This window comes from Acipenser ruthenus, chromosome 29, assembly GCF_902713425.1.
Source record: "Acipenser ruthenus chromosome 29, fAciRut3.2 maternal haplotype, whole genome shotgun sequence".
NCBI classification, from domain to species: Eukaryota; Metazoa; Chordata; class Actinopteri; order Acipenseriformes; family Acipenseridae; genus Acipenser; species Acipenser ruthenus.
This window is the reverse complement of record NC_081217.1, coordinates 14,698,884-14,720,895: the sequence shown is the minus strand read 5'-3', so window position 1 is coordinate 14,720,895 and position 22,012 is coordinate 14,698,884. Positions and strand designations below refer to the sequence as shown.

Sequence of the window (22,012 nt, the reverse complement as noted above, 5' to 3'; positions counted from 1 at the left end):
AATTGATATTGTAATTTCTAAAAGACTTCTTGTTTAGTTGGAAACAGAAACTGAACTAATTCTTAAATTGATTAATGAAATTAACATTATCTCAAATGTGGCTTAACAATATGTTTACAATATTGTCAATGCCATGCTTCTTTTATAATCAACTTTTAATATGTTCTTTCAACAATTTAACTTTAAATTACTCTATAACATATATTTCCAATTCAGATACTTCAATAATTTTATTTTTCTCCATTGATCTGTTATGAAGTCATTTAAGCTTTCAATGGAGGGTCCAGTTATTTTCATCTATTGTTAACATGTTAGAATGTAATAATTTTATAGTGACTGAACTAAATCTGACCTCTTTCTCTATTCATACAGAATCCAGTTGAAGCAGGTTTTAGGACATCCTAGCCTCTTGCCAATTTTAGTGTTGATTAATGAGACACTACCGTAAGCATTTAATTATTTTAGACCAAATTTTAACTTAACGCAGTAAACCGTCCTATGCTTTTCATTCCCATTTCTTCTTGCCAGGTTCTAATTAATTTTTGTGATATATAGGAAATGTTTATTGTAATATATTTTAAATCTGGACAAAGAAAACCACGCCGAATCAATATGGGTCAGACTAATGGACAAAAATTCAAAGGGCATAAAGCAAACTATGAAGGTATGAAACAGAGACTAACAGAAGTAGATTGGAGTAAAAATAGAGAAAACATCCACAGAAAAAGGATGGCTGTTTTTTAAAAATATAGTACTAGAGGCGCAAAACAATTACATCCCAAAGGTAGACAAATCTAAATCTAAAACAAAATGGCCAAAATGGTTTAATAGATCAATCAAAATATATATTCAGTGAAAAAGGCACTTTACAGAGCGTTTAAAATGGACCAAAAACAAAGTACACAGAAAGAGTACTTGGAACTGCAAACACAAGTCAAAAAGGAAGTTAGAAAGGCGAAGAGAAAGATAGAAATCAATATTGCTAAGAGAACATTCAAAGAGGAGGTTAAATGTCTAAGAGACACAAATGGCAAAATCATAGACGAAGAAAAAAAATAGCAAATATATTAAATTATTACTTTTCACAGGTTTTTACAAAGGAGGACACAGACAACATGCCCAACATGTCGACCTGTTCCTATCCAGTTTTAAATAACTTTAGCATAACAGAGGCAGAAGTGTTAAAGGCACTAGGAGCTCTTAAAATAAACAAATCCCCTGGGCCGGATGAGATCCTCCCAATAGTACTCAAAGAAATGAAAGAAGTTATTTACAAACCGCTAACCGAGATCATGCAACAGTCTCTTGACACAGGGGTTATACCGAGAGACTGGAAAATTGCAAACGTAATACCGATCCACAAAAAGGGAGACAAAACCGAACCAGGTAACTACAGACCAATAAGCCTGACTTCTAATATATGTAAACTTATGGAAACTACAATAAGATCCAAAATGGAAAATTACCTATATGGTAACAATATCCTGGGAGACAGTCAGTATGGTTTTAGGAAAGGGAGATCATGTCTGTCTAACCTGCTTGATTTTTTTGAGGATGCAACATCGACAATGGAAAATTGCAAAGCATATGACATGGTTTATTTAGATTTCCAGAAAGCTTTTGGCAAAGTCCCGCATAAAAGATTAATTCTCAAACTGAATGCAGTATGGATTCAAGGAAATGCATGCACATGGATTAGGGAGTGGTTTTATTATTTTCTTTTTTTTAAAAAAAATTTAGTCGTCGCCAATTATTTTTACCCCGGTTTTCACCCCAATTTAGCATGCCCAATTATTATCTGTATCCCCGGCTCACCACTCGCAACCCCCCCACCGACTCAGGAAACGGAGGCTGAAACACGCGTCCTCCGAAACGTGCTCCTTCCAAGCCGTCATTTTTCGCACTGCAGATCCACAGCAATGCTACCAGACCTATAGTGCCGGAGGACAACACAGATCTGGCGGCTCCGCTGCAGAGCCACAGGCGCCCTATCGGCCACAGGGGCCGCTGATGCGCGGTGAGCCGTGGATTCCCCTGCCGACCTAAGCCCTCCCTACCCGGGCAGCGCTCAGCCAATTGTGCGCCGCCCCCTAGGAACTCTCGGTCACGGTCAGCTGTGACATAGCCTGGATTCGAACCAGCGATCTCCAGGCTATAGGGCACATCCTGCGAGGAGCGCCTTTACTGGATGCGCCACTCGGGAACCCTCGGATTAGGGAGTGGTTAACATGTAGAAAACAGAAAGTACTGATTAGAGGAGAAACCTCAAAATGGAGCGAGGTAACCAGTGGTGTATCACAGGGATCAGTATTAGGTCATCTGCTATTCCTAATCTACATTAATGATTTAGATTCTGGTATAGTAAGCAAACTTGTTAAATTTGCAGACGACACAAAAATAGGAGGAGTGGCAAAGACTGTTGCGGCAGCAAAGGTCATTCATAAAGATCTAGACATCATTCAGAACTAGGCAGACACATGGCAAATTACATTTAATATAGAAAAGTGTAAGGTACTGCATGCAGGCAACAGAAATTTCCATTATAAATACATATGGGAGATACTGAAATTGAAGAAGGAATCTATGAAAAAGATGTAGGAGTTTATGTTGACTCAGAAATGTCTTCATCTAGACAATGTGATTCAAGCATTCAAAATTCTAAAAGGTATTGACAATGTCAACCCAGGGGACTTTTTCGACCTGAAAAAGAGACCAGAGCTCACAAATGGATATTAGATAAAGGGGCATTCAGAACAGAAAATAGGAGGCACTTTTTCTACACAGAGAATTGTGGGAGTCTGGAACTAACTCCCTGGGATCCTTCAAGAAGCTGCTTGATGAGATTCTGGGATCAATAAGCTACTAACAAACAAATGAGCAAGATGGTTAATGAGTCTCGTTTTTAACTTTTCTTATGTTCTTATGAAGAGTAAGTGTCATAAACCCAGCTTGTGACCCCTGTGAGAATGCAGGAAGGCAACACATCAATAAAGCAATTTGCACATCCAGGCTTGGAAAGCAGTGAACATCTTCACAGTGGAGCATTCATCATGTGAAATGATTCTCCTGCAGCCACAGGATCCGCTGCCTTTTGTTCCATGCTTTTATCATTGTAAAAGACAAAACCTCAACCGCAGTAGTCATTACTTAAATGCAAACATTTATTGACCCAACATCCTGGCTAATCGTACCCTGCCAGAAAACACAACCTGACCATCTTAATTGTTTATGGCCTGACTTATTCCCCGCCCCTACAGGATAAAGTTACACAAATCAAGAAGCCCATTTTGCAATCCTACTGCACTGTGAGAGGCTGGCTCATTACAATGCATATATTTAAAGTGCAGGATGTTATCTATTGAAGGTTACAGAATATTTAGCAAGTAAGCAGTTTGAGGGTAGACAACAACCTGGCCCCCTCCACATGCACAGCTATATACAGTCATACATGCTAAGTGCAGGTACTGTTGTATTTGTTTGGCTTCTGTGTGATATTGCTCTCTGATAAAAGTGCTTGTGAAAAAGATTATACAACTTTAATGAGCTTTTGCACGCACACATTCATACATGCATCTTGGAAAGTTAACCATTCCCAAAACTATTTTTAGGAAAACATTTCCAGTGTGATCTGTGGGCTAATTGGGCTTGTTCAAAGTTACTTCCTAATCCCTTGCATCAAGCTATCAGGAGGTCCCAGGATGAAATCAAAACAAAGACTAATCTGATATTTAAAACAGCCTGAAGAAAGAAAGGCCCTCCCTTTGGAATAACACTATTAGCAATCGTAAATGTTATACATCATCCATCCTGCATGTTCAAAGACAAATTTCAGTTCAGCTTTCTGTACAAGATACTCGCGTTATCCTCCTGATATCTGCCATTGAGCCTCACAAATAGATTTGTACTGCGGCATTTCAACGATACATTGATACTGAGGCATACGTTTGGTTTCAAAATGAGTTTCTGTTCATGTGAACCATGTATTAATACAATAGAATAGGGTATGTACACAGCCTCATTAACCCTTTCATGCACATGTCCTCCTACGAGGCTGTAAAGAAAGTGACATTTAAAACAGTTGTGTGCATCCCAAGGATCACATTACACAAAATAATAAGCATAATAATAAAATAATAATAAATAATAACAAAGATATTCCACAAATAGTTGGGATAGATGCGTTTGTATCCTTATATTCTGAATAGAATATATGTTAATGTAGGATATAACTGAAAATCAATCAATCAATCAATGTATATTTTATATAGTGTCTTTCATAGTGGACCACCATCACAAAGCGTTTTACAAGACAGTGAGGCACAATGCATAATACATTAAATACAGTGAAATACAAGGCACAGTACATTAAATACAAACAGAACATTTTACACTTTAAGGGTTTATCCAGGAGACTGCAGAATTAAGTTACAACAGCGCTTGCGGTCCCTTGCGGTCCTATGTCGGACCTGGTCCGACTTTACAATTTTCCCTTTCTGGTCCGACATCATCAAAAAGACGTAAAACACAGGTCTCTAGTCGTTTTTTCTCCAGAAAAATTTGAGAAAACCATTCAGTGGCCGAGTGAGACCGATAGGAGCCGAGAGAAACCAAAAAAATAAAAGATAAAGGGGCGGATCTGAGCAATACACATAGCAGGGTTCATACACTTTCAACATCAAAATTCCATACTTTTTCCAGATTTTCATTTGTTTTTCCCAGACTTATGTTTTAGTTAGTTTCTACTAGTTTTTCGATAGTTAGCCACATAGGCGGGCAGCCACAGAGCATATAGCTTTTTGATCCACAGCAGAAGTTGCTCCTGGTTTTCTAAAAGTATTGGCCAGAATGTGGAGGTGCATATCTGACAATACAGGTATGCAAAAGAGAAGTAAGATACAATCTAAGAAATGTCCAATATTTGAGAACTATGTTGCACTATTTACAAAGAGAATATAAAAAGTTGTATACTGCAATACTTGTGCCAAAATAGGATACTATAATGGTACCAATAGTATACTAAAACCAGAACATTTTGGCACAAGTATACTTGCAGTATATTACTTTTTTGTAAGGGATGATATTGGATTCTGATCCAAACTTCTTTACACCATCTGTTAAATGCTGAACACTATGGGAGGAGAAAAATAACAAAAATGAAATAACAAATGTGCACGCATTATATATAAAAATGTGCAAGTGTCGTATATTAAACATACAAGTCAAATACTAAATACAGTACACCCTATAACAACCCTGTTTGGGTCCAAAGCCTTTTGTTCGCTATAGTAAAAGGACAACCCAAAACTAACAAGCTGCAGGAGTAAGTTAAGGAAGTCACCTTGGATAAAGGCATTAGCTAAATTATTAATAATATTAGTACTGTTTTTATTCTTTGATTTTCTTTATTATTACAGTATTTGTCACCTCTAATAATAATAATAATGATAATAGCAATGAGATTGTGAATAAAAGTAGAATTACAAGTTCAGTACCTATTTGTGGCGTGCTGCATGCATCCAGTATTCTGGCTAGATCCTATTAGTTGAAGAACACAGTACACACTCCCACCCCCCCCCCCCCCAAAAAAAATCAATTGCAAATGTTAATTTAATCTTGGTTCTCTTGGTTCACATCAATGTTGCTTTGCCGTGTCGGCTGCATAGAGCTGTACGAGCCAACATCAGCAGCAGTTTGATTTTTTAAAATTTATTTATTTATTTATTTTTTTAAATCAGTATTTAATCATATAATGAAGGCCATATAGCGAGGATGTAAACAGTATATCTACACTCGGCTGACGGTTTGGACCTGAGACTGTTGCTGCACTCGGTACTGTAAGTTACAAGCAAGCACCATACAGTTAAATAAAATGACCGGTACATTTTATTAATCACATTAAAGAAATGAAAAAAGCGATGTTAACATGCTACGTTTATACACACCATAGGGGTTACAGAAGGTGTTTTTTTTCAGTGATAAGGACTATTGTATTTGATTTTTTTTTTTCCTGGGTTGAAAAATAACATTAACTATTTAATAAAGGTAACAACAAGATAACAAAATGTGAATCTTGGTGAGCAGAGTACAGTAGCTTGTAATTCCAGTCTGTAACTTTGTTTAAAAAATCATAGCCTTCAACATAAATGTATATATTTTGGCTGTTGTAGTGTCCATTTTACCAGTATGGCATTTTTCCATACTTTTTCCAGACTTCCAGACAAATAGCCCCGGCACCACAGAGATGACATGGCCATAAACAAACAAGATAGCTGCTTCTGCATCCAGCGCTCAAAGAATATCACAGACATTTGCAGAGCTTTTTGAGATGTTAGTAATAAAACAATGAACTGGATTGCATTATACGAAGAGGTATGTGAAAAATACAACGAACAAGGAGTGGAGCGGGGCTGGAGATGCAGTACTGAGTGTCCTGTTGAGATGCAGTGCCTGAGATGCGCTGAATAAATGGACCGCAAAGGGTTAATGATCTTTCTCACGCACGCACGCATATATAATAAAACCAGTTTATTTATAGCTTTAGATTTATTCCTTTAAGAAGATAATAGTGTAGAGAACTGAATGTGAGCATTCCACACGGGTTGAAAACCAACAGCACTGCACTGGAAAGCAATCAATTCAACAGCCGAAGCCAGTCTGAAGCCAGTTTCAGACCACCTGCAAACAGTGCAGAGAACTATCCTCCTATAAAGCAATAACACATGATCTGTCCCTCCAGGTAGCAGTAATCTTACTGTGTTGTTTTACCCTACATGCAAGTGTAATATATTAACTGTGAAACCCAATCCCCATGCTTCCCAGCATGCCTATTAATCCTGTCGCAAGCTGCTGACATTGGAAAACAAAAGCAAGCAGAGACGAGGCAAGTGGCCTGACATTTCTTTATCTTGTCTTGTTACTCGTTCAGATACTTGAGGCAAAAGATACTGCAGTCTCTCGTGAGTTTATCAGAGAGCTCATCTGCCTGCCTGCCCAGTCTGTTATGCATTACATGCAACATGATCTCTAAAGCATTTCATGCCTCCTTGGTACGACAATCATGGCACAGAAAGAGAACAGTTTAAAGTGCTCAGGGTGCTGCTATTCTTCAGAATCACACTGCAGTATTTACTAAGCACATCATGCCTCTTTCAGGGGATTATTTATTTTGTAAAAATAATAAAATATATGTTTTTTTCAATTAACTCACCACCCCTAAGGACCAGAACCGACACTTCACTTCCCACCGGAAACTCCTTCAGGATGTCCACTACCTGGCTGTGGGTCAGCGTCTGGACGTTCTGTCGACTAATCTCCTTGAGGACATCTCCCTTCAGCAGGCCGCTGCACCACTGGCCGTCCAGGATCATCTTGACTTTCTGCCCTAGAGGACTGTCTGCGATAGCAAAGCCAAACCCATTTGGGCCCTTGACCAGCGGCACAGTCACCAACTCCGGCTGCAGGAGCCCAGTGGAGGCCATGGAAGACCTGTTTTCAGGATGCTCAGCCAGTGGACCATTGAAGCGTCCATTGGGAAGGGCTTTAATGACTGGCCTCCCGTTCTGATCGCTGGGGATGAACTGCAGCTCCTGAGAGCCATGCATGGGTTCCCCCTTGGTAAGCATGGGCTGCCCGTTGATCAAGGGGGTGGCAGTAACAATGTCACTGCTTGGCTCGCTGCCAGTATCTTCAGGCAGAGGGTACCCCCGACACAGAACCATGTCCACGTATTGGTTCACAGCAATGGATTGGAACATCTGGACCACGTCTGCATGTGTCTTACCAAGGACACAGGTGCCATTTATATCAACAATAACATCGCCTACAAAAGAAAGCACGTTGGTTACGGTTGAACCATACTAGATGACTTGTACAGCAGATAATATATGTATACTGAACTGATTAAGCATTTCCAAAGAAGCCCTTGGTTGGGTAAGAGGTAGGACAATGTGCACTTCCAAGGATTGTGATTAGGTTCTGGAAGCATGGTGGCCCTTTCTACCACACTACACCTAACACTAAACTGAGGATGATACTTACAATTAGACATCTGACTTTCCCAGACAAGGTGTCCTGGGCATTGAGCTTTAGAAATGGCAGCAAACAATTACACTATAAATCTGCTGATAAGAGATTACAGTTTCTAAAATACAAACGAGCACTCCCACGTCCATCTAACTTGCCTTTTGATTGAGCAGTCAGCTGCCAACCTTGACCTCTTACAGCTTCCTTTTTGACCACTGGGATTTGATAAACCCCTTATCCCATTATCTTCAAATGACACTGAAGCCCCAGTTTCTCTCCAGAATGTAGCTACAGCATATCCCCTCATTACTAGACCCTCAAGGAAGATCAATAGTGTGCAATATAAACTCATTGAGCACGTCTTTTAAAAGACTCTTTACATTCTAATGAGTCTCAGAGAAAGACCTCTATTGCATAAAACAGACAAAAATCCTATTTAGCTGCTCCGATTTACTTCTTTCTCATTGGAAGTTTCACTGCAATTTTCTCTTCAATAAAACACAGTGCCTCTAGAAATAGCGTGTGTGCGTGCACATCAGTGACAGATGGGCACTGTCAATGCACCAATGGAAACAGCTACATTGGACTCTAACTTATGGGGGACACAACCAAGACATTTTTTTGAGAATATAATGGATTTGTTAAGGACTGAAAACCCTGTCAATAAATCATTGGAATTGAAGCCCAACATTCAGCCCCGATTCCAAGGCTCGATGCCCACCTGATGCAATCTTGGTGTCCTGCGCGGCTGGCCCGTCTTTGAGCACGTTCTTGACCTGCAGGAACTCATCGGACCGGTCCCCCCCGATGATGGTGAAGCCAAAGCCCAGGTTACTCTTCCTCAGGGCTGTGCGGACCATCGTGCCCTGCAGTTGGGAGGGGTCCCGGGTGAATGGAGGCCTTTCCGCATCTGAACAGCAAGAAATAAGAAGTTAGGTCAGTGCTTCCTTCTGTTTCTATAATGATCAGCAGATGCTGGAGTGGTAAGAACACTTGCCGGTCACCTCTGGTGACAACTGTGTGAAAAGAGGTCTGGTGGTCTCACCCGGCACTGAAGAAGAAGAAGAAGAAAGATAATATGTCGATTGAAGGCTAAGAGTGATGATTTAATGATTCAGCTTAGTTACTTCATATCTATAGACTGTCTTGCCAAAAAAATTTAGCAACCACTGTTGTCACTAGAGGCGAATTAGGCAACCGGCCAATTAGTCAACCACATGGCCAAAAGTGTGGTAGCCTATAATCTAAAACCCTTTCTATTTTCTGAGGTGAACAAGGTTTGTCCAGTTCAGCATCCCATTCCTTGCATAGCACTTTATCCCAATTTAGTAGGATTCTGCAGAGTAGTTTACTGCAGTGAGCTTCATAAAATCACAGAATGTTCCATGCCACCATAATCAATGTCTAGAACCAATGTATGTTAAACAATGTTGAGGAATGAGGCAATATAATGTTCCATGTTTTTGTTGTTTATTACAACATCTGTAGGGTCAGCAAACTGGAGTAATAAGCTGAATAGCAGTTCACCGTTTCAGAGGAATTAATAAGATTAATAGAAAAGAAAGGCTTTACACATAAAAGAACCCCAGGTGAACCAAGGGAGGAGTTACAATTGTAGTAAATTCAGTAAACAATACCAGCGCACACTCTCGCTTCTCTACTTTATTAACTGACCAGCGACAGCGTGTGGAAGCGACAGCGTGGGAGAAGTACAGTCGTGGACAAGAACAACGCAGTTAGAAGCAGAAAGGAGGAATTACATCTTTAAATTAAATCTGGAGTTGCTTTAATCGGAAAACATTGCATCTTAAAGCCTTACAGCTGCGTGTATTTTCCTGATAACAAGCTGAAACTCAGAGCAGCTGATTCAAATTCTGCGGCGTTCTGAGACACGGGGGAGGGGCGGAGCGGAGCCCACAGCACAAACACACAAAAGGCAGGCAGTCTTCCCAGCGACAGCATGTGGAAGCGACATCGTTGGAGAAGTACAGTCGTGGATAAGTACAACGTAGTTAGAAGCAGTTGAAAGCAGGTTGACAGCTGCAGAAGCTAAACTAAACTTCCAAAAAAAAATAAAATAAATGGTCTTCAAGCCAGTAATCTGTGACAACTGCATGATGTGGGAAATCCGAGAAAACCCAACAGAGCTCAACCACATTTGTGTAAAGTGCCGCACGATCCAGGACTTGCTCCAACGAGTAAGTCTGCAAGAAAAGGAGCTGGGGGAAATGAGACAGCAACAGGAGCTTGAGGAGCTGACACACCCACAATTCATGGAAGTCTGCACCCCTAGCAGACTGAAAGCCACCACGGAGATGGAAGAGAGTCGAAACAGCTGGGTTCAGATAGGCAGAAGCAGGGAATAAAAGAAAGTTTGTCAAACACAACCACCAGAAATCCAGACATCCAACCAATTTGAGCCACTTCAACATCTAGATGACCAAAACCAACATCAAGAGAATGAACGGAACAACATCCAGGACCCTATAAACAGTGCTGGCCAGGCAGCAAAAAGAAGGGAGGTCATGATTGTTGGGACTCCATATTGAGAAACACAGCAAGTTCAGTTTGCAGTTTGGACCCCCTTACTACAACAGTGTGCTGCCTTCTAGGAGCCTCTGTCAAGCACATCACTGAGAACGTGGACAGGCTCCTAGAACGAACAGGAGACGACCCGGTAGTAGTCGTCCACATCGGTACAAACAACATTGGAAGAGACAGACAAAGATCCCTGCAAAACAAATTCAGAGAGCTAGGTAGGAAATTAAAAAACAAGACCAAAACTGTGGTATTTTCTGGGATACTGCTGGCACCTTGCAAAGGACATATGGACAGCTGGAAATACAAAATCAAAATGCATGGCTAAAATCGTGGTGCACACAGGAAGGCTTCACCTTTCTTGAACATTGGAGCACATTCTACAACAAGGACTATCTATATAGGTGGGACGGACTGCACTTAAACAGAAAGGGAACCAATCTACTTGGAGAAAGGATCCTTCAGGAGGTCCAGAAGCATTTAAACTAGAAAGGAAGGGGGGAGAAAACAAAAAAACAGAAGGGAGACCACATCAAAACAAGGGCAACAACTCAGGTAAAACAACTATTAGATGTATTTATCTTAATGCTAGAAGTCTCAGAAACAAAAAGTTAGAACTTGAAGCTACTGCACTAACAAGTAACTACGATGTGATAGGTGTTACAGAAACTTCGTTGTCTGAGAGTGACGGAGACGAATATAATATTAGTGGGTACACACTGTATAGGAAAGACAGGCAGGACAGAAGAGGCGGAGGGGTAGAGCTATACATAAGAAATAGTCTTGAAGCCCAGGTGTTAAATCAGGACAAAGAAAACAATGCAGAATCAATATGGGTCAGAATAAGGGACAAAAATTCAAAAGGGCATAATAACAGGAGCATGCTATAGACCGCCAAATTCAGATGCTGAGCAAAATAATCTGTTATACAATGACATTCGAAATGCATGTAGAAAAGGAGTAGCCATACTAATGGGGGATTTCAACTTCCCCCGTATAAAATGGGAGAACCCGGTGGGGAGCACGACGGACGGAATTGAAATGGTGAAAATGACAAATGACTGCTTTCTAACGCAATTTGTCAAGGCACCGACTAGAGGGGAGGCATGCCTTGATTTAGTCTTTTCAAATAATTAAGACAGAATAACTAAAACAGAGGTCAGAGAGCCATTGTCAAACTCAGACCACAACATGGTCTCATTTGGAGTATTTTTTAAAACCCCAAAAGTAATGACTAAAGCTAAGGTTTACAATTTTAGAAAAGCAAACTATGAAGGTATGAAACAGAGACTAACAGAAGTAGATTGGAGTAAAATAGAGAAAACATCCACAGAAAAAGGATGGCTGTTTTTTAAAAATGTAGTACTAGATGCGCAAAACAATTACATCCCAAAAGTAGACAAATCTAAATCTAAAACAAATTGGCCAAAATGGTTTAACCCTTTGCGGTCCATTGTCCGACATTGCAATTATTCCTCTCAGGTCCTTTGTCGGACTGGGTCCGACATCATTATAGCAACGCAAAAAACTGGTTTCTAGTCGTTTTTTCTCCGGAAAAAGCCGAGAAAACCATTCAATTGCCGAATGGGAGCGACAGGAGCCGAGACAAGTCGAAAAAAAAAAAAAAGGTGTATCTCATGATTAGTCATACATAGGGGTCTACTTAAATCGCGGTAAATTTACGTATTTTGCACGGGTATGTTGCGGAATAAAATTAGGATTTCGCGGACATTCCGTGGACTTAAACATTTAAACATTAAATAAACCTAAGTAGACAGTATTTCAGAGCACTATAAAAACCTAAAAATAGCGGTACTTGCTTCCTTACTAAAACAGAGTGCTGTCATTTGTTAAAGGCACGCATGCAGCATCCCCCTGCAGTTGACTTGCCCATACATTGAGACTGCACATTCTGCATTCACTGAATTGGTTGGAAGTTAAGGCAAAGCTTTGCCAAGTTATACAGATGTGGAAATCAATTAGAAACAGCCCAAAAACTCAGTTACACAAGGGTATCTGCCATACTTTAATAAAGTCAATGTATGCAGCACGTTCGTTGTCATGTTATTTGTCCCATCCAATTATTTATTTTATTAATACCGAGTCAAAACAAAGAAGACGTGGCTATTCGGGTCTAAAATTACAACTAAGCAGCAGGTTGAAGCGAGGTGGCTGTGCTGGATCGTTTTAGTACTGATTTAACTTGCAGACAGGAATACTTTTTGTCTGGATTGACTTTCCAGTTTGGTTTCTGAAAGCTGTTTATTTTACGTTCTGTTCAGCAGCCTCTGTGGTAGCCTTTTCTTTAATGTGTGATTCTGAAGCTAAAAATAGCGATCGATCATATTTTCTCCAAATACACATTAAGATATGGAAAACAATTACCTCAGTCTGCATGTACAGTTTCTCTGGGAAATATCTTGAAACGATCATCATCCGAAATATACTTTGCTTTTTTTGTCGTCCATTTCTACTATTTTCCCTCCAATGCTGAAAACTAGATTTAAGCAACCTAAATCAAAACAATGCAGCACCAACCTTGTCCCACCCCCTACTGCACGTACACAGATCATATAAAAGCAGTAAAGACGCACTGATAGGCTGATTAAAACTTTGTCATTTGAATAGTAAACAAGAACGCTAACTGCTTTGGAGAATTTTTTGTGTAAATGTTATTTGTGGACGTTTTTTGTTTGTTTGTTTTTTGCTTAAGTGCAATGCACACGGGACGGCGAAGGAATAAAAACGGGCTATCTAAACAAGGAAGATACGTAGTTTGCGTCGCTTGCATTGTGCAGTAGTTCATTTAAACGTGGTTTCTTTTTTTTCCTCTCCGTACTTGTTTGTATGCATTGTCCCCTAAGAGATGAATTTCGCGGTGACCCCTCAATTTCACGATTTCCACGAAATCCGCAAAATCGTGATTTAGGTAGGTCCCTAGTCATACATGGTACCTGGTATCAGATAACGGGGCGGTCGTAAGTAAACAAGCTGGCTGACTGTGAATCAGCGCACAGAGAACACGGACATTTGCAGAGCTTTTTTGAGATGTTATAGTAATAAAATAATGACTTGGATCGCATTATTGAGGAGTTTGGTGATAAAACGAGTGATCAGGAGATGATTGATCGGTATGTACGACTATTATTTTTATTATTATTTATTTCTTACATATGTGAAAGCTATAGCGAATGAAAGGGTGGGGCGGGGCTGGAGATGCCTAGTGAGTGCTTTGTTGATATGCAGGGCCATTTAAACCTGTTTGACTGTGGAAAAAAATACTTTTAAACAGCGCGTCTAAAATTAACTGCGCGTGTGAAAATTAATTAGACCTGGCGTGCCTGACGCGCAATTAATAAATGGACTGCAAAGGGTTAATAGATCAATTAAAAAAAAATATTCAGCGAAAAAAGGCACTTTACAGAATGTTTAAAAGGGGCCAAAAACAAAGTACACAGAAAGAGTACTTGAAACTGCAAACACAAGTCACAAAGGAAGTTAGAAAGGCCAAGAGAGAGATAGAAATCAATATTGCTAAGGGGGCTAAAACCAATTCCAAAATGTTTTTCCAATATTATAACAGCAAGAGAACATTCAAAGAGGAGGTTAATTGTCTAAGAGACACAAATGGCAAAATCATAGATGAAGAAAAAAAATAGCAAATATATTAAATGATTACTTTTCACAGGTTTTCACAAAGGAGGAAAGACAACATGCCCCACATGTCGACATGTCTTCATCTAGACAATGTGGGGAAGATATAAAAAAGGCCAGCAAGATGCTTGGATATATTGTGAATTTAAATCAAGGGAAGTAATGTTAAAACTTTACAATGCATTAGTAAGACCTCACCTAGAATATTGTGATCAGTTCTGGTCACCTTGTTACAAAAAGGATATTGCTGCTCTAGAAAGAGTGCAAAGAAGAGCAACCAGAATTATCCCGGGTTTAAAAGGCATGTCGTATGCAGACAGGCTTAAGAATTGAATCTATTCGTCTTGAACAAAGAAAACGATGCAGTTATCTGATTCAAACATTCAAAATCCTAAAAGGTATAGACAATGTCGACCCAGGGGACTTCTTTGACCTGAAAAAAGAAACAAGGACCAGGGGTCACAAATGGAGATTAGTAAAAGGGGCATTCAGAACAGAAAATAGGAGGCACTTTTTTACACAGAGAATTGTGAGGGTCTAGAACCAACTCCCCAGTAATGTTGTTGAAGCTGAAACCCTGGGATCCTTCAAGAAGCTGCTTGATGAGATTCTGGGCTCAATGAGCTACGAACAACCAAACGAGCAAGATGGGCTGAATGGCCTCCTCTCGTTTGTAAACTTTCTTATGTTCTTATGACCGGAAGAACCCAGAAGTCATGGACTGCTTCTTTCAGTACGATACGTAGTTCTGTATTATACCTGATCAGGGGGTCTTTTTCTAACGACTCTTCATCGTCACTGCTGCTTCCATTCAGTGCTAATGCTTTTCATTTTAAAATATTCCTCACATCACTGCTCAAGCATGGTTTGACACACAGGCAGGCAATAAGTAGCAGCAGTTAACATTGGCAACTTAACCACTGTGAATTATTGGTGGACTTCAAGGGAAATGGAACTCTGCCTGCAATGATTTTTATAAACAATGTACAGTTGTATAAAAACTAAAAAGAAAGTAGCCTACAGGAGTCCTTGCACTGCTCAACTAAATCTCCCTTTCATTGTGCTAATTCATTTTTCTTGCGTCTGGATTACAAATTGCCACCCCTTCTCTCACGGAGAAGCATGTTTGTGAGATGCAGGCATTGTGACTGTGCCAAGTCGAATCCTTCTAAATATTAAACTTGAGGATCAGAGACAAATGCTGTTATCACACTCCAGACTCCCCCTGAACTCCAGCCTGGCACAAGGGGAGACACAGAGAGCCCACTGATTTCTGGGCACTGGGGATCTGCCAGGGGTCGCAGTGCAGATCACTTCAATTCACTCTTTATCCTATTTGTAATTTAGGGAAAAAACAAATCCACACAAGAACCGTTATAGTGTTAATTAAAGTCTAGCAGAGTGATCTAATGCTAGCAGCCTAGTGCAGGACTAAAGGCACTTAAGAACATAAGAAAGTTTATAAACGAGAGGAGGCCATTCAGCCCATCTTGCTCGTTTGGTTGTTAGTAGCTTATTGATCCCAGAATCTCATCAAGCAGCTTCTTGAAGGATCCCAGGGTGTCAGCTTCAACAACATTACTGGGGAGTTGGTTCCAGACCCTCACAATTCTCTGTATAAAAAAGTGCCTCCTATTTTCTGTTCTGAATGCCCCTTTATCTAATCTCCATTTGTGACCGATCAGATCACCGCGTAGTCTGCTTTGTTCAAGACTGAATAAATTCAATTCTTTAAGCCTGTCTGCATATGACATGCCTTTTAAACTAATTCTGGTCGCTCTTCTGGTCGCTCTTCTTTGCACTCTTTCTAGAGCAGCAATATCCTTTTTGTAGCAAGGTGACCAGAACTGAACACAATATTCTAGATGAGGTCTTACTAATGCATTGTAAAGTTTTAACATTACACTTCCTGATGTCACATTGGAAACTCAAGACACACCTCAAAAGGGGATGAAATGCTCTCTGTCTACATACTGCACATGCATTCGATATGTAATACAGATTAAAAATGTAGTTCATTATTCATGAAACACGTCAAAGAGAGGGCGTGTTCAGCCTTGGAGTCCTGGCTCAATACAAACAGCAGATAGTGTTTCTGTGTGCTGTAGGATATCATGTGATCTTAAAGAACCTTTTCTTGCTGCCGACAGAGACAAAGGCTGTGAAATCACACAACAAGCAAATGCAGCCACTTCATTTGTAAGACCCCCATGCACCCATCAGAAATATAAGAATTCTGCTTTTAAAAAAAATGTAATTTCATCAAATTAGTTCAGTAAGTGCTTCAGTAGGCAATTGATTTACTTCTGCTCTGCTATCCAGCGTGCAGAATGGATGTTTGAATTTAATTTGACTGCAGCAGTGACCTTGACTCCAAGTAGACTGTCACCATGCAAAAAAGGGAGGGGGGAGATTGCAGAAAGATTGCACAGGCAGTCCAGAGCTTCACATCCACACAATGCATAGCACAGGCAGTCCAGAGCTTCACATCCACACAATGCATAGCACAGGCTGTCCAGAGCTTCACATCCACACAATGCATAGCACAGGCAGTCCAGAGCTTCACATCCACACAATGCATAGCACAGGCTATCCAGAGCTTCACATCCACACAATGCATAGCACAGGCAGTCCAGAGCTTCACATCCACACAATGCATAGCACAGGCTATCCAGAGCTTCACATCCACACAATGCATAGCACAGGCAGTCCAGAGCTTCACATCCACACAATGCATAGCACAGGCAGTCCAGAGCTTCACATCCACACAATGCATAGCACAGGCTATCCAGAGCTTCACATCCACACAATGCATAGCACAGGCTATCCAGAGCTTCACATCCACACAATGCATAGCACAGGCAGTCCAGAGCTTCACATCCACACAATGCATAGCACAGGCTGTCCAGAGCTTCACATCCACACAATGCATAGCACAGGATATCCAGAGCTTCACATCCACACAATGCATAGCACAGGCTATCCAGAGCTTCACATCCACACAATGCATAGCACAGGCAGTCCAGAGCTTCACATCCACACAATGCATAGCACAGGCAGTCCAGAGCTTCACATCCACACAATGCATAGCACAGGCTATCCAGAGCTTCACATCCACACAATGCATAGCACAGGCTATCCAGAGCTTCACATCCACACAATGCATAGCACAGGCTATCCAGAGCTTCACATCCACACAATGCATAGCACAGGCTATCCAGAGCTTCACATCCACACAATGCATAGCACAGGCAGTCCAGAGCTTCACATCCACACAATGCATAGCACAGGCAGTCCAGAGCTTCACATCCACACAATGCATAGCACAGGCAGTCCAGAGCTTCACATCCACACAATGCATAGCACAGGCTGTCTCTGCCAGTGTGAAGATAGGGGCTAACGCGCCTCTGCCAGTGTGAAGATAAGGGCTAACACGCCTCTGCCAATGTGAAGATAAGGGCTAACGCGCCTCTGCCAGTGTGAAGATAGGAGCTAATGCGTCTCTGCCAGTGTGAAGATAAGGGCTAACGCGCCTCTGCCAGTGTGAAGATAAGGGCTAACACGCCTCTGCCAATGTGAAGATAAGGGCTAACGCGCCTCTGCCAGTGTGAAGATAGGAGCTAATGCGTCTCTGCCAGTGTGAAGATAAGGGCTAACACGCCTCTGCCAGTGTGAAGATTCTGTCTTCAGGGTTTTAATCTGGCATTAATATATAATTAATGGAAAGACTATCAGTACCCTCACAAATTAAATAATTCATTCTGGATTTCCCTGGGATCTAAGCCTAAGCCAGTGGCAGAGGGATTCATAACCAGTTAATCAAACCACTAGGCAGCATTACTTCATTTAACTTTTATAAAGTCTAAAAATCAACAAAACAAACTCGACAGAGTGCCATTAGCAATTCACTGCTTTTTCATTTCCTAAAACAGTCAAGGACGCTCTTCCTCCTCAGACTCGATTCTCATCAGCGTCCCCGATCACAGTCCAGCTGCATGATGTCTTCACTGCCTCTGCTTCCAGATGAACAGCTGCCCTGAGTCCTGACTGAGTGACTAGCCAAAGCTTGATCCCCTTTGATCCAACAAGACACACTCTAAAACACCAATACTTTAGGGGCGAGTGGGCTGACATACAGCCATCTGCTATTCATCAGAGTAATCTCAGTTTAATATTTCATACAGATACGGGTAGCCTTAAACTAAAAATAAAACAAAACAAGTGCTTGGGTGAAGGGCTGAATAAGAATTCTAAGGTTGAAACCCTTATTCTGATAATACTTCTACAGTACAGGTCGGAAACAGCAAGCTTGTCAACATGACCAGAGCGCCCTGGTTCCACACTGTGCATAAAGTCACTGGAGAAACACACCATGGGGGTGGCTGCTGTGTGTACATATACATACATACACATATACACACACATACATACACACACTGTGTATCTATTGAGATAAACTATCTTGTTCACACAGAGCCTTGAGTAAATCAGCAGGCAATTGTTTACAAAACAACCCTCATAAAAAAGTTACACTGTATGAAAACATTAAAGGTAGCACACACTCCCGCTATGCTGTGTGTGTGTGTATGTGTGTGTGTGTGTCTCTCTCTCTCTCTCTATATATACACTACCGGTCAAAAGTTTTAGAACACCTCCATTTTTCCAGTTTTTATTGAAATTTATGCAGTTTAATGTCTCTGTACTCTGAAATTAAAGCATAGAACAAATAAACAATTGGAGATAAAAAAATAAATCATGGAATCGTTTTGTTTAACAAAATTTAATCTAAATTTTTGACTCATCAAAGTAGCCACCTTTTGCAGATATAACATCTGAACACACTCGTGGCATTCTTTCTACAATGGAAATCAAATATTGTTCGGAAAGTTCTTCCCAACACTGTTGCAGAAGTTCCCACAAATGTGTTGCACTTGTAGGTTGCTTTGCTTTCACCCTTCTGTCCAGTTCATCCCAAACCAGCTCGATGGGGTTTAAGTCTGGAGACTGTGCTGGCCATTCCATGATTTGAAGCCTACCGTCTTGTTCTTTTCTTCTAAGGTAGTTCTGACATAGCCTGGAGGTATGTTTTGGTTCATTATCTTGCTGTAGGATGAACCCCTGACCAACTAGGCGTATACCAGAGGGTATTGCATGGCGCTGTAAAATGCTGTGGTAGCAGTTTTGGTTCAGGGTGCCACTCACTCTGTGCAAGTCGCCGACTCTGGATCCAGCAAAAGCGCCCCAGACCATCACGCTTCCTCCTCCATGTTTGACAGTTGGTGTCACATACCGAGGAACCATCCTTTCGCCTACTCCACGGCGTACAAAAACCCTGCGTGATGAACCGAAGATTTCAAATTTTGATTCATCGGTCCATAAGACCTTCTTCCAGTCTTCAGTAGTCCACTGGCTGTGCTTCATGGCCCAGGCAAGCCTCTTTTTCTTATTTTGCCATCTTAGCAATGGCTTTCTTACTGCCACTCGACCTGTCAAACCTGCAGCTCAAAGTCTTCTCTTCACAGTTGACTGAGACTTGCTTACTTTGACCAGTGTTAAGCTGTGCTTGAAGCTGTTGTCCTGTGAGCCGCCTATCACGCAAGCTGTTGACTCTCAGAAACTTGTCTTCTGATTCTGTTGTGGCTTTGGGTCTGCCAGACCTCTTCCTGTCAGAGTTTCCTCCAGTTTCCAAGTGCCTTTTGATGGTGTAGGAAACTGTACTCACTGACACCTTGGCTTTCTTTGCAATTTCTCTAAAGGAAAGACCTACACTTTTAAGGGTTATAATGGTCTGTCTGTCTTCCTTTGTTAATTGCCTTTTTCTCACCATTATGAGAGCAATATACTACTTCCTGCAGTACAATACTGTCCAAATAATGCTTAAGAGGGTGTAGTAACACAGTCTGTTCCAACACTGCTTTTATACGGTTTGTAAGTAATCAACAAAAGTTGGGACACCTGTAGGAATTGTTAGCATCAACTTTCAAGGCTTAATTTACTTCCATTGCTGCAGAACAGCTGTAAGTTGTTAACCCATTACTTGTTCCCTGAAAAAGGCTTTTTTGTATAACTCTGAAATGTACATTATTTTTCAGTTTTTGGTAACCTAAACTTTTTTTTTTAACCTCAGCAGTTTACCGCTTACCTTTGTACCATTTCAGGTTATTCACTGGACTTGAACTGCTTAAATTTCAATAAAAACTGGAAAAATGGGGGTGTTCTAAAACTAAAACTGACCGGTAGTGTATATATATATATGGAAAACATCAAAAGCAGGTCCATTTGCATTGATCTCGTGCTGCAGGAGTTTAATAATCAGCACTGCACATTATTGAAATTCTTCCCAGGTTTTCTGTAAACCCGTACTGTGCTCATCCAAGGTAATACATACTAATTAATTTAGAATATTTGCTCACCACTTCAAAGAGGCCATCTGCTGGACAGCACTGCAGTAGATCAAAAGGGTTTTATCAACTTACAAACTCTATACTCTACCTGTAGGGGGCGCTGCTGCCTGCTGGGGTTTATCCAGGCCTTCCTGAGTCAGTTTCTTCTTTGCTTCAAGCACCGGGTTTTCAAACTGGGTCCTCTGGTTGATGTGACTGAAATATCATGAAAACCATCACCATTTATTTGTGGTAATTCATAACCCTTCTGCTGCCTATGCGAGTGACTGAACTGCAATTATTTTATGACTCTATCACACATCAAATGTTAAAAAATACAGAATTCATCTACAAGCTCTTAGCTCTGATTAAACTGTGTGTTTTTTTGTGCAATTTACTTATTTGTGAGGAGTATATTAAAGTTTCATGTGGCGCTGATGACTTAACGCTGTTAATTGCCAGTGATCTTACTCAACGTAGTAGGTGCCGTACTGCGGGTCCTCTATCTTCTCCCAGCCATAAGGAAGCTCTGTGGATGAAAGAGAGAAGTTTTGTTTTCACAAGTACGGCTCCTGAGATGTGCAGATTTTTTACATTCAGGGAAACACTGAGACTCAAAGAAAAAAAATACTGGATTCAATAACATTTCAGTAACACCTATAATAACAAGTACATAATTTGAGATATTCAGTAAAACATTTGCCCCTCCAGACATGGCACGCTGACAGTCAGATTCATTAAGAGAACAGTGTTCCTGCTAGCGTTTTTTAAAAAGCCTTTGCCTGATGGATGGATGATCATTTTAAACTGACTGTAACCTTTGAGAGCTGCTAAACAAAAATGAAATATTTATGCACAGTGGTTTAGTACAGAACCCCTAAAGGGACATGGTGTGAATAACAAAACAAAAAAAGTATCATGTGTGCACGAGTTAGTAGTTAGTATTTGTAAGAGATTGTGGAAGCCTAATTTGATTCTCTTCTTTTGTCATGTCTCTCCCAGTCTTTGCAATGCTGTCATTTTGGTAGATGAGCTACATTTTGTGTTGCAGATACTCCACTTTCTGTAAAACAAAAGCAGGATCGGGCTTGATCATCCATGTGTCATCCCAATAATAAGGTCACTGAGACACGCATGCCTCAGTTTACTCCTTATCATGAACACTTTAATGGCGTATTAGTCTTCAGGAGCTGTGAACGGTTGTATGACGTAGCCTACTGTATAATGGAAAGGGCATATATGTACGTATGTTTCTTCATGACAAATCGAGATAATTAAGTCTCAAATCCTGAAACATGACTCAAATGACTCCTTTCGCATTTGCTTTTGTAAATGGGTGAAATGTTCCAGACAGTAAGAGATTACAATTGGATGCAATAAATAATGTATTTACGTTAAAATAGCATGAGTCTAAA

At 40.7% G+C, this 22,012-nt stretch overlaps 1 protein-coding gene across 3 annotated transcripts in view; it reads right to left on the bottom strand.

Moving 5' to 3' along the window:
• Positions 1-22,012, bottom strand: part of LOC131696604 (membrane-associated guanylate kinase, WW and PDZ domain-containing protein 3-like) — a 142,703-nt gene that overhangs the window by 25,352 nt on the left and 95,339 nt on the right. For all 3 annotated transcript variants that reach the window (XM_059004119.1, XM_059004118.1, XM_059004117.1), the window contains exons 7-10: positions 21,069-21,126; positions 20,707-20,813; positions 8,744-8,932; positions 7,208-7,819 (exon numbers count right to left, since the gene is read on the bottom strand). In XM_059004119.1, coding sequence (XP_058860102.1) covers positions 7,208-7,819; positions 8,744-8,932; positions 20,707-20,813; positions 21,069-21,126 — 966 coding nt within the window. The remainder of the gene's footprint in view (positions 1-7,207; positions 7,820-8,743; positions 8,933-20,706; positions 20,814-21,068; positions 21,127-22,012) is intronic.